The sequence below is a fragment of the Rissa tridactyla genome, chromosome 3, assembly GCF_028500815.1.
Source record: "Rissa tridactyla isolate bRisTri1 chromosome 3, bRisTri1.patW.cur.20221130, whole genome shotgun sequence".
NCBI classification, from domain to species: Eukaryota; Metazoa; Chordata; class Aves; order Charadriiformes; family Laridae; genus Rissa; species Rissa tridactyla.
This window is the reverse complement of record NC_071468.1, coordinates 28994037-29011422: the sequence shown is the minus strand read 5'-3', so window position 1 is coordinate 29011422 and position 17386 is coordinate 28994037. Positions and strand designations below refer to the sequence as shown.

The window sequence follows — 17386 nt, the reverse complement described above, 5'->3', positions numbered from 1 at the left end:
AGCCAGTATTTTTCAGATGAAGAAACTCTGCTAAACTTAAAAACAAATCTTGGGACAAGGCAGAGATGCTATACTTGCTAAACAAACCTATTTTTGTAAGTAAGGCGGACAGTCCTCGTGCCTTCACATTTCCCAGGGTGCTGTTCTTTGGAGGCTTGCTCCCATTTTGAAATAATGTCACAGATCTAGAAGGAGAGAAATATAAAGCTGGCTTTGCCATGCATTCTTCTTTGAAAATACCTTAGAATAGAAACTGTCAACTTATTAAAATATCTTTTACCTATTACATATCAGAAACATACATAGCTTGAATTTTTAAACTTACTGAAAGATAACTTTACTTGCATTTCTTAGTTGGAACATTTAATAATTAACATTTTTGTTGTTTGTTTATCCTGCAACACACACACACACTACCTTTGGAAATGAGCCATAACATGCTTGTATGGAAAGGCCAGGTACTTGATTTAGCAGCAGCCAATGAATGTGTAATTATACAGAGTGAGTTGTTATATAATTAATCAAATGCCTTTGATCTCTGCCTTCTCTTTCTGCTGCACACTGGAGTTTTTCAGGTCCTTTCTAGTAACTGCTATAAAGTTTTTATGAAGTTTGTTATGAAGTGCAGCAAGAGCAGCTCACAAGCAGCGGTCTAGGTGGGAAGATGGGGAGGAGGCAGAACAGAGGTCCTGGGAGCCCTGCTGGGCTTTGTGTCACTGTTCCTTCATAAAAGAGCCTTCCTGGAAGCAGTAATGCTTCTAAAGTTACATTTACCAAGAAAATAAGTACATATTTTATACATTTTGCTTTCCATATGGTAATTTTTCTGGTAGAGGGAGAGAGCTGATTGTGATGACTCTTCTTGTTTGTCACTAGGGCCTGGTTGTACCGCACCTTGTAACTCAAAAGTGCAGCTATGAACATTGGCCAAAGGGTGCAAAAGACTACTTGGTGGAAGCACAAAAAATGCATTATTCATTAGTTGCCAAAAGGCTTGAAAAATATCTTCTACTAAAGCACAGATTATACTGCATTTTGCCACTCTTTACTGAAAAGAATTTAATTCTAGCAATAGAGAGAACTAAAATTCAGAATTCAGAACAATGATAAACCAAACGTCATTGGAAATTTCCTCAACTGAATTCTAATTATTCTGTATTTAGATAAGGAACCCTTTCTTTTTTTTCTTCCCCAGGATTTCCACCCCAGTATCAATGACTTTTTGGCCCTCAAATGGTCATCTTTTGGAGCTATACCAGAAATCTTAACTGAAATCTCTCAATGCATGTTGGACTCCCAATTGCTTTTTAAAGAACCGTGATTAGTAACCGCTTACTTTTTCTTTTTTAACCTACCTGTTACTTCTCTGAATAATATCAGTCTCCTAGACAAAGCTTTTAAATATAGCTCACTGAATGAATTTCAGCAATTGAAAAAGTGATGTTTTTTTAAAATCTTTCCGCTTACGTTACGAAGAAAAAAAACTAAAGACAGCTTTCAGTCTCAAAAATGTTTTCCTTTACATTGTCTGAAGAGAGGTCTGTAAAATGAAGATATTTTGTTGTTTTATATGCATAGCTCATTAAAGGCTTTTGTTTACCTTGATGTTTCCTTGAAGACAGTGCTCTATATCCTTGCCAGAGGGATCATCAGAAAACAGTGCAAATCCTGACTGAGCTGGTTTCCTCATCCCTGTATCCTGGTTTAGGGTGTTCAGAAATTCCTCCACTGTGGTAGAGGCATCAAACCCAACAACCTAAAAAAAACAGCCAAAATGTATTTTGCTACCAAACTTCTAACTCCACCCCATCTCCCATGCTTAAATCTAAGATTTTAAAAGATAATACCTCTAGAATAACAGTGCGAATATAAGACCCATGCCATCCTCTGTGAATAACTTATTGTCATTGGAAATTTAAAATTTCCATGAAAGGTCTGGAAAAGATTTGAGATTTCCACATGGAAAGTCAGTTTAGTGGTGTTTTTCTTCATGCAAAAAATGATTAAATTCCCAGCAGATTGTATCGTACTGCATTTTGTTTATTAAATCAGAGTCACTATCAAAATTCAAAATGCTTCCAAATGTAATACTTTTGGGTTTATTTTCTTTGTTTATACTGGTTTCTTTGCACTTGCTACACTTGAATTTCTGCTACAGAATTTATGTAACAGAAAGCAGTCTAGTGTCTGAGCTTTTTGTGCCAAATACCGCTTGAAAAATGGAGAAAACTATAATTTTCTACACTTTTCAATATGGTGGTGAAACAAATGGTGGTGAAACAAATGAGATCCATTAATCATTTTTCATCATGTGCAACTTCAGAGGGATATCAGATGGCAGATCTACATTGGCAGATCCAAAATATTTTACAAATGTTGCCCTGTTGGTACTACATAGGTCAGTAATATGTAGAGCCTCTAAACTTTATTTCCCCAAATCTGAATTTTTGTCTGTTGTTACTAGTATTAAAGCATTTTAGCAAGAGATGACAAATGGCTTTTATACAGATACTAGTTGCTGATGTTCACTGAAATCTGTTTTGAGTATGTTTTCCTGTATTTGACATGTGGAAGATGCTTTACCCTTTTGGTAAAGAAATGTCTTGAAAATGGATCTTGAATTCTGTTTTGGGCTTTTCAATGGCGGGCATGAAAAAAAAATCTGCCGAATATAGCTTCAGAGATGAATACAAGGGTTTTCAATACCACTATAATTGGTTATTTGCTGATCCCACTGAAGTAATTTAGGTATTTAATGACAATTTTCATAGCCCTTGGAAGTATATATTTTTCAGCAGTAAATAGCTAACGAGCAGTTACTAATTTTCTTTTTCAAACTTCAATTTTGAAACCTTTTAGGATGATTTAAATACATGCTGCTTTTTCTGTTTTACTGGGCAAGCAGCAAGCTTAGAGGGGAAACTTAAAGGGGAAAAAAAGCAGAGTTATTCTGTGACCTAAAATGAAAAGTTTATTTGATATAGTTTTGATTTCATATAAAAACTTGCTTTCTGTCTAAGAATACTGTGAATTGTTAAACAACTCCTTTCAGCCAGCTCTCGCAGTTAGAAATACAAACCAGGATGTGAAGCAGTACGCGTGGAAGCCAATGGAAAGTTTCCTACAGGCTTTGACTGATGAAGTCCCAAAAGAGTTAAGAATGAAGCTGTGTTTGTTCTGTAACAAATACGGTTATCCTTCATGACTGATAATGGGAGTTACAGCTGTGCCTCCAGGCCTTCACTGAGATATTTAACTTTCATGATGTCTGATGAAAGGAAGTGGAATTTAATACCTTTCCCTTTTCTTCAGTCTAATTCATTCATCTGGTGGTCAGGTTAAATAAGAAACAGAACTTTAGTATTTCTCACTCTTAAAATGTTTAAATTTCTTTCTTTCTTTTAAAGATTTTTTTCCCCAAACCTTTACTCTTTGTTGATCAAATCAGATCACAAGTACCTTGTGCGTGCCATTGCTAGTGCTGGCACCGGATGAAACTTGAGCCATGTTTACCTTAACACTAATAATTCCGTTTCTGATATACTACTTCATGTATATGTTAATAGGAAGGGGTTAGGAGAGCTCAGATTTCGTGGTCTACCCGACATTACCTGGTATATGCCGTTCATGAAATGAACTGGAATACTAAAGGGCAGTGAATGGTGGTAGGGGTTTCTTAGAAGAGTGGAAAGGATTTCCATTCTGGAAGGTCTGGCTTCTCGGTCTCCGTTCTGCTGGGTACGCTCTACACATCGCTGACAATATATTGCGTATTTCCCAAATTCAGTCCTGTGACAAAAAGAGAAATAAGGCAATTCCTGGGGACTGACTGAAAGAATAGTAAACTCTGAGTATCTCTCTCTGGGGATGCCAGGTGGGAGGAGCACTCGCATTTCACTCTGTGAGATTTCCAATACATTTTTCCATGTGGAATTATAAAGAGAATTCGTCTGCTGAGACCAACAGAATTGTGCCAAAGATGAACATGGCTCAGAGGGTTTTGGTTTTCACGGTTTTGCAACATAACAGTCAGAGCTCTGCTGCAGAGTATTTTTCAAAACAAAGGATAACTTTCGCAAGCGATGCATAGAAGCAACATGTACTACATTTTAGTAGCACTGGCACACAATTCTATTCCAATTTATTTTCAAGTATATGTCAAAAGATCTGAAATATTAAATGAAAGATTGAAAAAAGGTACTTCAGAAAGGCTAGTCGACTAGCTGGGTAACAATATTCAGGCACACCTGGAATCTGCGTTCTTCTTTAAATGAAGTTTAAGAAGCCAAAGGAATGGGTGCTGGGGCAGAAAGAGTCCGACGCAGAGAGCCAAGAGCTGCAAGCCCTGGACAAAAGGAAGACATTCACTGTTTTAAACATCTTACAAAGTAAAACTTCCTGCTGGGGCTGCTGGCCAGCAGTGCAACTTACTGTGCCAACTCGAGTAACAGCCAGCTGTAAATAGGAATAAAAAATCAAAACACAGAGAAAAAGCTGAGTAAATAAGCATGTCGTCTCACTGGAAGGCTAAAATGCTCTCTTTCTATTTACTTGTGTACAGCAAATTTCTTTCAGGGATGGAAATGGGAAAGCAGATCAGTTTGTATAAAAAACTTTAATACACAGGAAAAAAATAAGGCTGCAAGGCCAAGCGCTAAGAAATGAGGAGAAGCTTATGCAATTTTAATTGAACTTTCCTGTTACATATATAATGAAGCAACCCATAAGACATTCTCCTCCTACCAAGTAGACAGTAGCTTTGGAAAAAAAAATTATTCAATATTTGATTATATTTTCATTTCTCAATATGTATCCATAGGCTTCACTTAATACAGACTGCTCTCACGTACTCTGGCTACACACTTACCAACATTGCAACTACTCTTCTCAGCATTGTATCAATGCATCATACTGAAATTTAGAAAATGAGGTTTCTCTATCTTGATTTATCTGACTTGCCTGGTATCAAATAGAAACTGGACAGCACAGGCACAGATATTCCCTTTCATCACATACCTGTACTTTGATGGAGGATACCATCGGCTGTTTTGGGAAGACACTGCAGTAGAGGCAAGTGTCGAAGACTACAGCATGAATTCAGGATTTCAAAAATTAGTGTAAGGCTGCAAACATTTTACCAAACATGTTAACTCTTAAAAATCATGCCAGTGGGTTACGATAGCAACAATTTATTTATCTGTATCAGAGGGAAGGCCTTGCCAGTGGTACGAAAAGTACCAAAGAAGGCTTATGGTTAGTTTAAATTCCATCAGTCGTATGTAACTTCAGTGTGTGCTAACTGATGTGAGCGTGCTGTATCTGTTATAGAAGCTTTGTAGATATTTTAGCAATGCACACATACTGGGCATCCCAGATACAGGCTCTTTCTAGGTAACAGGTATGTCTGCTCGTCATGTTCTATGTTCCGTGGAAAAAGAAAAAATATGTCTATTACAAAAGCCTTAATATGGTAATTTCCTTTTTCATTTTTCTGATCCATCGCCCAGTTCTGTAGGTATTGCTCCATCATAAGCAATATTGTTCCAGTTCTGTTAATTCTATGCGAACTACTGGCTTTACTTTCAATTGCAGTTCATTTAACTGTTACATATCTGAATACCAGTGAATAACTGGCAGTGGGCAAAGTGAAGAATTTTAAGTGTGTATTTATAATGTAGCATGCAGGGTGCAGGCAGAACAGCATGACATACAAAAGGTGACATCTATCAGAAACCCTCAGTGTATCTGAGATTTCACAACATGGCACTACAGCTTTTCTTCACACTCGTGCTATAGAGACATCTGCCATGTGGTTTAACCCACCAAGCTTCCTGATGCAGCACCTCTCTTAGGAAAGATCCAGTAAAAGAGAATTAAGTTCCACACATGGTGTCTTACTCAACACTTAACTTGAAGACAGCCCATTTTATGTCCAGGCCTTTAAACCAGCAGAGGCACAGATATACTCTTAATCAGCAGATACATGTGCTTTGATGGAGAACAGCATCAGCTTCATTTCAGGAAGACACAGCAGTAGTAAGATGTTAGTTCAGTGTTTTACGTGATTTTAAGTAAGCAGATACTACAGAAGAGCGGAGCCCCTTTACCATTTTAAACAGTCTGGGTAGTTCCTTCACTGCTGTTGAAATAGATGCCATTAAAACAAATACTGGGTTACCTGTATTGGTCCTGCCTGATTTTGTGGATGTCGACGTCTAGTCTGTTTAATAAGCTGACAACAGATCTCATTTTGAAGTTCAGGATGTGTGAGGCAGATCTGCAAAGCACTTTGGGCCAAAGATACATGGTAATCAATGGCAGGAGAGTCAACTGCAGCATTTATAAACAACTGGCAGGTCTAGATATAAAATAATAAGCAAGTGAGTTTACATACAAAAAGGTCAAATAAATCTTTTAGACATTCTGTGTAAGAAACGCATGCTATAACTGAAGTCACAATTAGTCAGTTTAGCAGTAGACTAAGGAAACCCTGCTGGCCCCCCAAAAAGGGGTGAAAAGGGGCCAGAATGGATGAAAAGCTAGCCAGAGAGACTTCAGATAAAAACACCTCTTAAAAAACACTCTTCGCTCAGTATCTAATGGAGTGAGCTCTAGCAGGAGTTGCAACAGTTGTGGTAGGCGAGCTTAAGGACATGCTGAACATCACTTACCCCTCTGCGGGACTTTAAAATGCAAGGTGTACAGCTCTCAATGGCAGCCAGTGTAAAATGCTTGTGCAAGTAGTGAGCACAACACGGCAGAATATACGCAGATAAGAAAACCATAACTCGGAGCCACCTGTTTCACATCTTGGCTTTCACTGGTATTTTTACTGTGGGTAAGTATAACCTTTCATATCCCCAGTACTGTCTTAGGAAAGCCAGGTGTTAAGCATTTGCTATGCTGTATTAGAACGCATACTTACCACTCATTGCATTTACTCTATATAAGAGCTGATGAATTTTCAAGGTATATCAGCAAAATACAAGAAATGGATGGAAGCCCAATCTATTTCTAGACTATCTGAAAATATCTGGATGCACGGGACTGATTTTTGTCAGCAATGGAATAACTGAAACATGACTTGATCTGTTTCTAAATCAGTTCCCTACCTGACTTTTAAACTGATTTTATACAAAGTTTCAGTAAAGGTCATAAAAGTCATCTCTTATTTATTTATTTTAGGCAAGTGTCTGTGATTTGAATTAGGTCTAAAATATACTTCAGAGAGTGATTTCCAAATAGATATACATTTATTTTCATTAGATAAGTGTATTTCCTTCTAAATTTTCATGCTGCAGGATTGCAGAAAGTAAGATGCGTGTACTTCTTTAAAGTGCTCGAAACATTTCAGAGCAACAAGTTGGAAAGTTTGCCTACAAGTAGCTGTGACTGATTATACAGTGCTTGTCTTGAATTCCTTTCTAGATCCAAACCATTACATCAAAATGCTCCAGATGGATAGTTGATGCTTCAGGGAATTTGGTCTTTAGACTTGTGTAAATTCTGTGAAGGAAGTTCATTCATCCAAGCTCCATGCCTTCCAACTTGTAATTTATTTCACAATGTACAGAAAAAGGAAGAGCAAGATTTTGTCTCTGAAATAGACTTTATAGCCTGGCTATTAGTTAACATTGCGGAGTAGTTTTACCTGGGTGAGGGCAGGAGAGAGGAAAAAGAAGGTTTAATGGTATCGCAGCATACCCTCTCTAGAGATACCAACCACCTCTCTGGCCTTTAACTGGGAAAGATATGAGGTCTTACTGGCATACAAAAATTCTCAAGACACTAGCTGCGGCACAGCAGTTATGAAGCATTATGTGTCTCTTAATCACAAAGCCTTTTCACTACTACTGGGAGGTATACATTTGTGTATTTTTAAAGGTGTATGAAAATCTTTAAAAGTGAATTCAAAGAACTGTTGTGAAATACTCTCAATAATTTTAATCTCTAATATTTTTTCTGTTTATATTACTAGAATACCTAATCAGTCTTTTCTTCATATGAAGTAGCTGTTCTTAAAAGATTTTCTTTTTATTAAAAAGAGCAGTAGAATCTCTAGCTTCTATCTCAATTTGAAATAACCCATGACTTGCTTAAACTTTGCTTTGTTTTTCTTCTGATTTTTAAAATGTCTTCTAGCTGATTTAAATATATGTACAACAAAACTTTAATCTACCATTTTTTCTTCCTGAAATCTAATTGAAAAAATAGTATTTCAGATACAGTTCTCTGAATAGAGAGATCCATCCATGCTGTTAGGTTCGCTGGGGCTTATGAACTTTGTGATAAAATTATAATCCATGATGGCTGTGGATTTTTCTACTAACTTGCACTTTATCAATACCTCAGTCGAAAGGCCAAAAGTTGAAGCCTAAACTGCTCCCTCATAACTAAAAGTGGTCTCTCTACATCGGAAGTGATAGTCTTTGGTGAGATAATATGGGGACATTCTGCCACTGTCCATTAGTTACCTCCACTAAAGGTCTTAACTTCTCTTTTCTTTTTTCTTATCTGTTGAACATCTCTAGTAAGCCATTCTTTAGCTAAGAGTTAAATTCGTAAGTCAATTAATAAAAAAAGCTATCTGCCATGGTTTTACCTTAAATAATTTAATTGCTTCAGTTTGCAAGGCTTCCGATGGCAATGTTGTAAGAGGGGAAGCAATTCCTTCTTTGCTGTGGCAAAGAGTAGGATGTCTCCAAATCTGAGAAGCTAAGCAGATAAAACATATAGGTTCTGCAATTAATTCAGTTCATAAGTACATTCAGTAAATAAGTATTAGAAGATTAATATGTTGAAACAAAACAAACTTACTGGTATCACCTTCCATGTTTAATAATTTGCAAATAAGTTGTTCAAACTCAGATCCAACATTTACACTGGTACTTCCAGCTGCAACTGTCAGATGATAAAGCCACGTATCCTGAAGTAGAAAAACACAGCAGCTCACTCATTCTGTGTTGGAAAGAGCTGCTTCATCAGCATTTTGCTTTCAACTTGAAACACTACCATGCACTCTTGTTGAAGCCCTGTTAATGATGCAGGACCTTCTCCTTGCTTATTATATCAAACTACAAGCCAATGACTTGTAGGTCCCCCTCCTCCTCCTCTTCTTTACTAAATATTTGTATCACAGCACCACACTCATAGACACGTTACTGGAACTCAATTAAAAAGTCATTTTATTACCTTCTCGTGTTTGGATCCTATAAGAAGATAAGTAGGTCCTTGATCTTTGGGGTGGATAACAATAGTGTAATGTGTTGATAATAAACTGCGACCACTAGCCTCATAATCTTCATCAGAATCACATGATCTATCAACTTCTTCAACCTTTGCCTCAAAAAGCTTGATTTGACCAAGAGGAAACTAAAAGTAAATATCAGAAGTGGTGAGAGAGCAAATACTTGTTTTGGTGCACACTGATTTTATATTTCTTGTTCTACAAATAGAAAGAAAAACATGAAGTACCATCAATACCCATTTGTATTTATTCATTTTCAGTCCTGCCAAGGAATGTCAGATAAGCCAGCTGTTGCAGACAGCAGAAAGAGAATGCTAAGTGCTAAAGTCTGAAAGTGAGATTTTCAAAAATTCTTTTCCAGAACTACTGCTGCATCTGGTTAATTTAATATATATCTGTTAGGGTGACAGAAGTAGTTCTCCAGAGTTTCCAGACCTGGTTCCAAGCAAAATTTCCCTGGGTCAAGCCTAGTACTTCAGTTATAATCTTGTTATTTCAGAGGGCACCAGTGTATTGTTGATGTATCTATTTTGTTCATGCTATAAATTCAAAAGGTAATCTTTTTGTGTGGTAGACCTTCTCAGTTGATTTCATTCTCCAGTCTGATAGATCACAGTACTTGAGTCTTGTTCGTATATGTAGTCATGATGATCTATCAGGAAATATTTTATATGAAAAGCCATTCATTTATGCAAAGCTCCCTCCCTTCCCACAGCACCACTGCTCTTTCTCTAGCCATTCAGACATCAGGATGTTCAAGAGAGTGTTATTTAATGGTGTAGTGAAGAAGACTTGGCTACGGTTTCTGTGTTGTTTGTGATGTCTAGCAATGCTCAGTGATTCAGCAGAGACAGAGGGATGTTTGTTTCCCTTTGGTAAAAGGATAGTTGGGCACTACAGTAACTAGCATCTTATTTCTGCCGCATTCAAGTGTAAATTGTCTTGAAATATCAACACCAGTGAAAAGCAGACAAGGCTTCTCAATAATACTGTCTTGAAAGTACTGTCCTGGAGAGCGGCTGGCAAGTTTGACTCAAATCTAGGGTGGGCTTCTTGAATAGTGATTTGATAAAATGAGCTCTTACTAATATAATAATTTTGAAGAAAACATCACATAGTGGTGGCTCTTTATTCCAGTGCTCTCACTAGTAAGGATTAAAGATGCATGTGGTGGTTTACATTTTCTGTGGTGCTTCTGAAGCATTCAACTTTTTGAACAAGATGAGATTCTGAGAATCATGAGATGCCACTATACAAATAGTCAAGACTGATTTATTCACTAAGTTTAAGTAAAACACCATTGGCTGATTTTTTAATTTGAATTCCATTTTGAAAGGGGGCCACTTAAATGGACTCCATTACTGTATTAACCGCAGCAGATTGTGTAATTTGTTTCCACACAGACACATTCAGCTACAGCAAACATGTTTTTCATTAGCAAATTGTTGAACATTAGAAAAGAACTAGCTTAGGGAAACTTTTCATACATATTCTGCTTACAAAAGCTAAATTCTTATTCTATTACAAGCTAGCAAATTAGTTTCAATTTTGCTTTAAAAGGGCAGCAAAACTTGTTCCAAATGTGAGGGAAATATTCACAAGAATCCAGCAAAATTCTTAAATGCTTCTAAAGGGCATGCTAAACCCCCAACATCTTCAGTGGTAAAAATGTGTAAATTCAGATACTTTAAACATAGATTTATTCATAGGAGAAAATGCCAGTTAATTTTTATGTCTCTGTAAGATGAGCCAGAAATTAATACTCTAGTAATTTAATTCTGCAGTCCTGTATTACACTTTTTTAAAGAGTAATTTAAATAAAATGCTTTGATGTCACAAAATCAGCAAATCAGTGTGCCCCTTGGGCTATGGATAAGAAGATGCAGAATATATATCACGTCCCGTAGGAGAAGGAGACCCATGGGCGTGCCTTGGATTACTGTCTATTAGATAGGAACCTTTCAAGTTGACAATCTGTGAAATCTGAGTATTTGGTAATCATATACTACCCAGGCCAATTGTACCTTAGTAAAGCTGTAACTTACTGTTTATATTCTACTTCAGTATGTTATCTTCCATTCACTAAGGAAACAAGTAAGCGACCTACCTTGTCTTCTTGATTACGGAAATAATACAGAATTTTTCCAACTAGGGTACACCAAACTCTTTTGGAATATCCATGTTTCACCTGAAATTACAGAACATTACGAACAAGCACAAACAGAGAAATACAGACTACATTTCACCATCTTGGAACTTTGGTGATGTTGGAAATAAATGCCTTGGTTCAAATTCCTTTACACATTACTAGACAAATAATTAAAACTGCATAACTCTATTAAGGGCGTAAGAATTAAAGCATTAGATGCTCATCTAAAGCCTAGTAAGGCCAGTGTGAGTTTTTCATTTTGCTTTGGATCAGGCCTAAATTAGTGGAAGCTAAGGAAATGGAAGAATTAAAAGAGAAAAATTCCTTTTATACAGTATTCTTATTATCTTGAAATAATCTGTCCCAGTGAGTAATATAGAAAAAGAGAGCACTCCACTGAAATAAGGTAGGCCAATTAGCTACTGAAACATATGCTGAACTAGGACATCACTGAATTGCAAATGGAGAACCCCAGCACAGGAACTAATGAATTAAAAAGACGAAAAGAAAAACCAAATAAAATCAAACCACCAGAAGAAAAACATTGCCCAAAGTAGGTGAGTTGGTAGTAAAGTACTGGGAAAGACTGTTTTGCTTGTATTTATTTTGTTGTAGGGCCATTTTCATCTAGGTATTATTCTTAAGAAATAAGGGACAAAGCAGATTGGGGGAAGAAAAGCGTTCCTACCTTTGTAAGCAATCCTTTCATGGTTGGCTTGATTTCGGGCTGTATGAAAAGTGGGCTGGCAGCCTGTATTTTAAGAACATTCTGTAGTACTTTGATCCATTCTTCTAAGATGTTGGGAGAATCTGCAGTCAGGTAGTATGTTCGTTTTTCTGTGGTCAGCTATATAGTAACAGAAAAGTCTTGAACTTGAAGAACATTATACATTTGACCCCACAGTGTGAGGATTGTAACATATACTACCCAATGTAGTTTCACAACTTTGGGGGGTTTATTTTCTCCAAAGTACTTTTCATTAACAAAACATTCCGTGGCCAGGCAGAGCCACTCTTTCTACCTAGAAAGACTAGAGAGCCACTCTTTCTACTTTTCACACTTAGACTCTTTCTAAGTCTTTATCTGAAAAGTTCCAGGACAGAAAAGTTGAGAAAACTCAATTTATCTCCTTTCAGACAAACAACTCTCTCAACCCTAATGGCTGGCCCCAAGACTACTTGTTTCTTTATATCTCATATGTCATGATCTGACCTTTGTAGCAATACAAACAAAACTACATGTAGGCCTTTTTATAGTTTCTGTAACTGAAATGATTCTTTAGTTTCAAACAAAGGGCACTGATTAATTCCAAGTCCACATTTAGACTTCCAATGCAATAGGGACTGGAACAAGGGATTGGTTTTGGAGATGGAGGGAATAAATACGCACTGAAACACACATGAGATAAACAGGTACCTGAATTGTTTGTTTTCCATCACCCCGTTCAATGTGGCTAGATGCATTTAGCTCTATTTGACCTTGAGGTTTTCGAATGACATCACTCTGTATGGAACGAATGGAAAAAGAATATTTTAAATCTACCAATGAATTGCAATAAATAATTGTAGAACTGATTTAAACATTAATCTTGATAACTACTTCCTAGTTAGACATTGAGTACCTCCTACACCTCTTGAGGAACTGAGTCCTGAATCACTCTCTAACAGCTCAGCCACCAGGAATGCATTTCTTTTCCTTCTAGCAGCTCTAGATTCTCAGTAAAAACAATGTAATATTACGTAGCAGGTAAGTTACATGTACTTACTGGAGATTTGTAGTATAGTAATTCACCTCCTTTAAGCACAAACCACCGTCGTTTCCAGGTCTTTACTTTACCACCCATTTTTAAAAGATATCCAGATTTTTCCAAAGGTTCCTGATTATTTAGAAGTTAGATAAAAAGTAGTTAGGTACACATATATACCTATATGCTTCAAAGATATGTATAAATACACACAAACCACATTTTAATGACGTAAAAGCATGCTAAATAATAATTACAGTATTTGATGAGACTTTTAGTCCAACAACAAAGTTTTTACAAGCATCAATTAAGACAAATGCCATGCACGTAGGATAGCTAATTAATATCCCTACTTACAGTTATAGTACGTGGAGAGTAAGTGATTTGCCCAGAACTATACAAAAGGATGAAGAATATGATGACTCCTGGTTTTACTTGCTAATTATTTATAATAAAAAAGGAACAAAATGAATGCAATGTAAATATGTATTTTTTCCCAACTTCAGGGACTAACCTACAGACCAGTTATAGAGCACTGTAATTCAGAGCTCTGCACAGACATATTTTTAGTGTGAACACCTGTATAACACAGTTCACAGTTTTGCTCTGTGAAGGAAGCTTAAAATAAATTATATCACCAGGCAGTCAATCCACTTGTATGTTAAGACACTAACTACTAACACAGCCCATTAAAAAACTCCGGGAGCCAGACCAATACCCTGTAACGGTTTGGTTTCTTTGACCTGTCCTTGCACGTTGCTATACTTAAAATTTCTCTGACATGTAAAGTTTTCCCTGTATGAGGAAACTATAGAAATGTATTACTGCGCGCATAGATTTCTACTGAGGCCTCCAACTCCTTCAGTGGAATGCCAAGCTGATTTTAGTATTTCATATGCAATCTGATACCAGATCTGGTTCCACTAAAGGTAAATCTTAAGTGCTTTGAATTGTCTTCTGGAGTTGTCTGCCTATTTCCATTCATTATATAGAAAGCTCAGAGTTGTCCTCCACTTTCCTTCAATCATTATAGTCTTATGTGGCTAACTTATCGTTGGTATATTTTGCTATTTGTACTCCTAAGGCAGTCTGTGAGTCAGCAAGACTGAATATAGAGATTTGGTAGCAGTCTCTGAACATAAATATGCACATAGCACCACAGGTGAGCTTCTTCACAGAACTTAAGTACTCACATTTTTTCCATTATCACTAGATGAGGAAGAAGTCTTAGGAAGTTTCTGCTCTGGCTCTGAATAGTCTGTATCTACTGAATATGCATCTGGAGGAATAGCATAGTCACTTTCTGAGGTCACAGAAGACAGGGACACACCTGCATTAAAAGAAGAAACATGTTTCTTTATATTTTTTTATTACATTAGACACAAACGAGATCAGAATATCTGTGCAGAAAGAATATCTGAGTAGGATCTGCAGGGAAACAAAAGTATCAACATAAATCCATCAGGAACCAAGCATTTTTTAAAATATCAGCATATTGAACTATTAGCACAGTGCTAATACCTGAATCCCATTTTCTTCATAATTAAACAGAATTTAAGTCACTTGTGAATGAAACAAGAAATGAATGTCTTCTATATATTATCACCTTCTGTTATATTACTACAGCTTTTTTAAGGAGGATGTTAGTGCCATGCATCATATTCATTCTCTACAAAACACATAGGGGATCTTTAATTAAACTAAGCAACTTTCCCTTTCCCCTTTCCATCTAGTGTCTGTATTTCTCATGCAACTGCTTGTGTACTAAAAAGCTATGCTCAAGATCTGCTATGTGTTGAAGCTCTAGATGACTATCTTTATTTTGCAATCATTATGAATTTTTATACTGAGGTTTTCTAAAAATCTGAATTCCAGATTTCAGGATTTTTTTTTAGAGTTTATTAGCTTGAATCCCCCCCCAAAATGTAACCTGTTTTCAATTCTAGTGAATCATCAATGAAAATTCAAACTCCTCCCTTATTCATCATAGAAATAATTATTTTCAAACATGTGAACATGTCCTTTTGTAAGTACTAGTGTTCTACTCTGAAAGGTTACTCTCCAAGATTGAAATGAAGATGTCTTGTTTCCTTTGTTTCATTAATTTCCAAACTCATTTGCCAATTTTATTTTTTAAAAAAAAGCTTTTCTCCTTTATTGCTTTGGTAAGCCAACTGGGCTTTCAGAGTGGTCTCTTCTCAAGCAGGACCTTTAGTAACAAATACGCAGCAAGTTAATTATGTGCCTAAATTTGTGGCTGCCTAGATTTTTAAATAACATGATCTCAACAAAGATATGTACATATGTGTTTTGTGGTTAAGAAAGGTTTCCATGCATAAAACAATGCAAGGGCTATTTTATGAGAAGAAAGCATGAATAAAAGGAATGTTTCCATTTTACAGTGACAGATATAAATTGTAGGTGAAACCAGCTATTAGATTAGCTAATTTAGTTTTCCTGTTGTGCAAACATGTGACATGAGATGCGTCTGCAGCCACGACACTGGTTTTTGCTCAGCAAGATGGAGCTGCTGGGAAGCAGGAACTATGAGTGCCTTTCACACTAAGGTTGCAAAACTGTAAGCACATCACTGGAAACAGGACTTGGTGCCACGTGTGGCTGGCACTGGAAAACTCCTCCTGGACCAGTGGCTCTATCTACCTGCTCAAGTGTGACTCAGTGGAGCTCCTGCTAACTGGGATTTTAACATGTATAACAGAGAGTACTGAATAATGTTATTTTGCATTTCTAAAGCGATGTATAATGAAGGACCTTAACGCTTGGCCTTACTGGGATATTAGATTTTAGTCTCCCTTGGTTTACCCAGTGAAGAATTATTCAGAGGGATATTACACTGATACTGTCACCCCATGAGGAAGCGTTGTATCTTTCAATGTTATGGAGCACATTATTTTCATTCTGCTGATGGAAAACACACGACTACCTACAGCTGTGAGAACTGTCTTCCACAAAAGACAGAACATTACTAGATTCAAGTATTTTAACTAAATCTTTGCACAGGACCTTGAGACAATCACTGTAAAAATGAAAGAAGTCCTTTATTGCATGAGATGACAGAACAAAATACTCACATGAAACTGTTACTTTGTTTTATAAACTTGAATATATGTGGGGTTTTTTTTCTGATGGCAATCACATTTTTCTATGTCATTTTTACTTACCTACAGTTAAAGATCATAGGAATTCCTTGGCATGACAGAGTATAGATAGAATGGGGCTTCTTCCTTTGAATGTACAGGTCACACTGCCCTCATGACAACAGCCAGCTACTAGATTAATGCCTTAAAAAGACATCTACAATAACAGCAATAAAAAGAAAGCCATGTATAACAGTCCTTTCTTGTACTTGAATAGATTTAGGCTTTGATAGCTGAGATAAAAGCCTAGATTTAAGATGTCCATGCTGTTTAAGGAAGAAATCCATTTCTAAGAAGACCGTGTAAACTGCCTAGTTTTCCAAACCTTCCCCAGAAGTTACTCATTCTTACGGTTTTTGCCTACCTCGTTTCATAGCCCGAGGACTACCCGGACCACTTCTGCTTCGAGAATCAGACTCGGAAGTCCTTGAGCTGGACCGAGAGCTGTCTTCTTCCTCAGATCCTGACGACTCATCTATAAATGGGCTGTTGCTTATTTGAGTTGCTTTCTGCAGAAATTAACACAACATTCTTTGATACCTTGCATGAAGGGTATCCGTCATTTCCCTCATACTGTGTCAGAGCTCTGCTGGTTTCATAACATTCAAAGCTGTTCTTACTTGGGTTGTGAGTTTTGGCACACAAAAGTATTAACAGAAAACTGAATTCCCTCTGCTCTCTGTATACTCAACAACCCCCACACTTTAAAACAGAAACCTGAGGTAGCTCAAGGCATGGGTCTTTCCAAATCACAAAAGGCTGCCAGAAGACAAACAATGCTGTGTTACTGCTGGCTATCTGACTATGAACGGCTTTGGCACTGACACAAGGACATTTCTACACATACACACACTTTTAATTATGACATTGAACACCATGTGGCTCTGTTTAATAATTAACAAGCCTTTGGAAAAAATCAGCAGGAACTAACCTGGGCTAGTAACGTTTTATAAGCAGCACTAATTTTTTTTCCAGCTATTTGACATTTCCATTACTTTGGGGGTTCTGTGATCTCTAAACATCGTCTTATGACTTATTTGGCATGGTAGCATCAAATGTGAAACAGCAAGTTCCTGGATGTTAAGCT

The 17386-nt window shown here is 36.8% G+C and overlaps 1 protein-coding gene and 1 long non-coding RNA gene across 8 annotated transcripts in view; one reads left to right on the top strand and one right to left on the bottom strand.

Moving 5' to 3' along the window:
- Window positions 1–17386, bottom strand: part of PLEKHH2 (pleckstrin homology, MyTH4 and FERM domain containing H2) — a 55858-nt gene that overhangs the window by 9382 nt on the left and 29090 nt on the right. For all 7 annotated transcript variants that reach the window (XM_054194861.1, XM_054194862.1, XM_054194864.1 and 4 more), the window contains 14 exons: window positions 16664–16808; window positions 14335–14471; window positions 13163–13273; window positions 12814–12900; window positions 12085–12243; window positions 11355–11435; window positions 9193–9372; window positions 8818–8926; window positions 8603–8715; window positions 6179–6358; window positions 4248–4345; window positions 3612–3789; window positions 1601–1756; window positions 88–185 (listed from right to left, as the gene is read on the bottom strand). In XM_054194861.1, the coding sequence (XP_054050836.1) occupies window positions 88–185; window positions 1601–1756; window positions 3612–3789; window positions 4248–4345; window positions 6179–6358; window positions 8603–8715; window positions 8818–8926; window positions 9193–9372; window positions 11355–11435; window positions 12085–12243; window positions 12814–12900; window positions 13163–13273; window positions 14335–14471; window positions 16664–16808 (1832 nt within the window). The remainder of the gene's footprint in view (window positions 1–87; window positions 186–1600; window positions 1757–3611; window positions 3790–4247; window positions 4346–6178; window positions 6359–8602; window positions 8716–8817; window positions 8927–9192; window positions 9373–11354; window positions 11436–12084; window positions 12244–12813; window positions 12901–13162; window positions 13274–14334; window positions 14472–16663; window positions 16809–17386) is intronic.
- Window positions 1–17386, top strand: part of LOC128906863 (uncharacterized) — a 60434-nt gene that overhangs the window by 13991 nt on the left and 29057 nt on the right. The gene's annotated exons all lie outside the window — the stretch shown is intronic.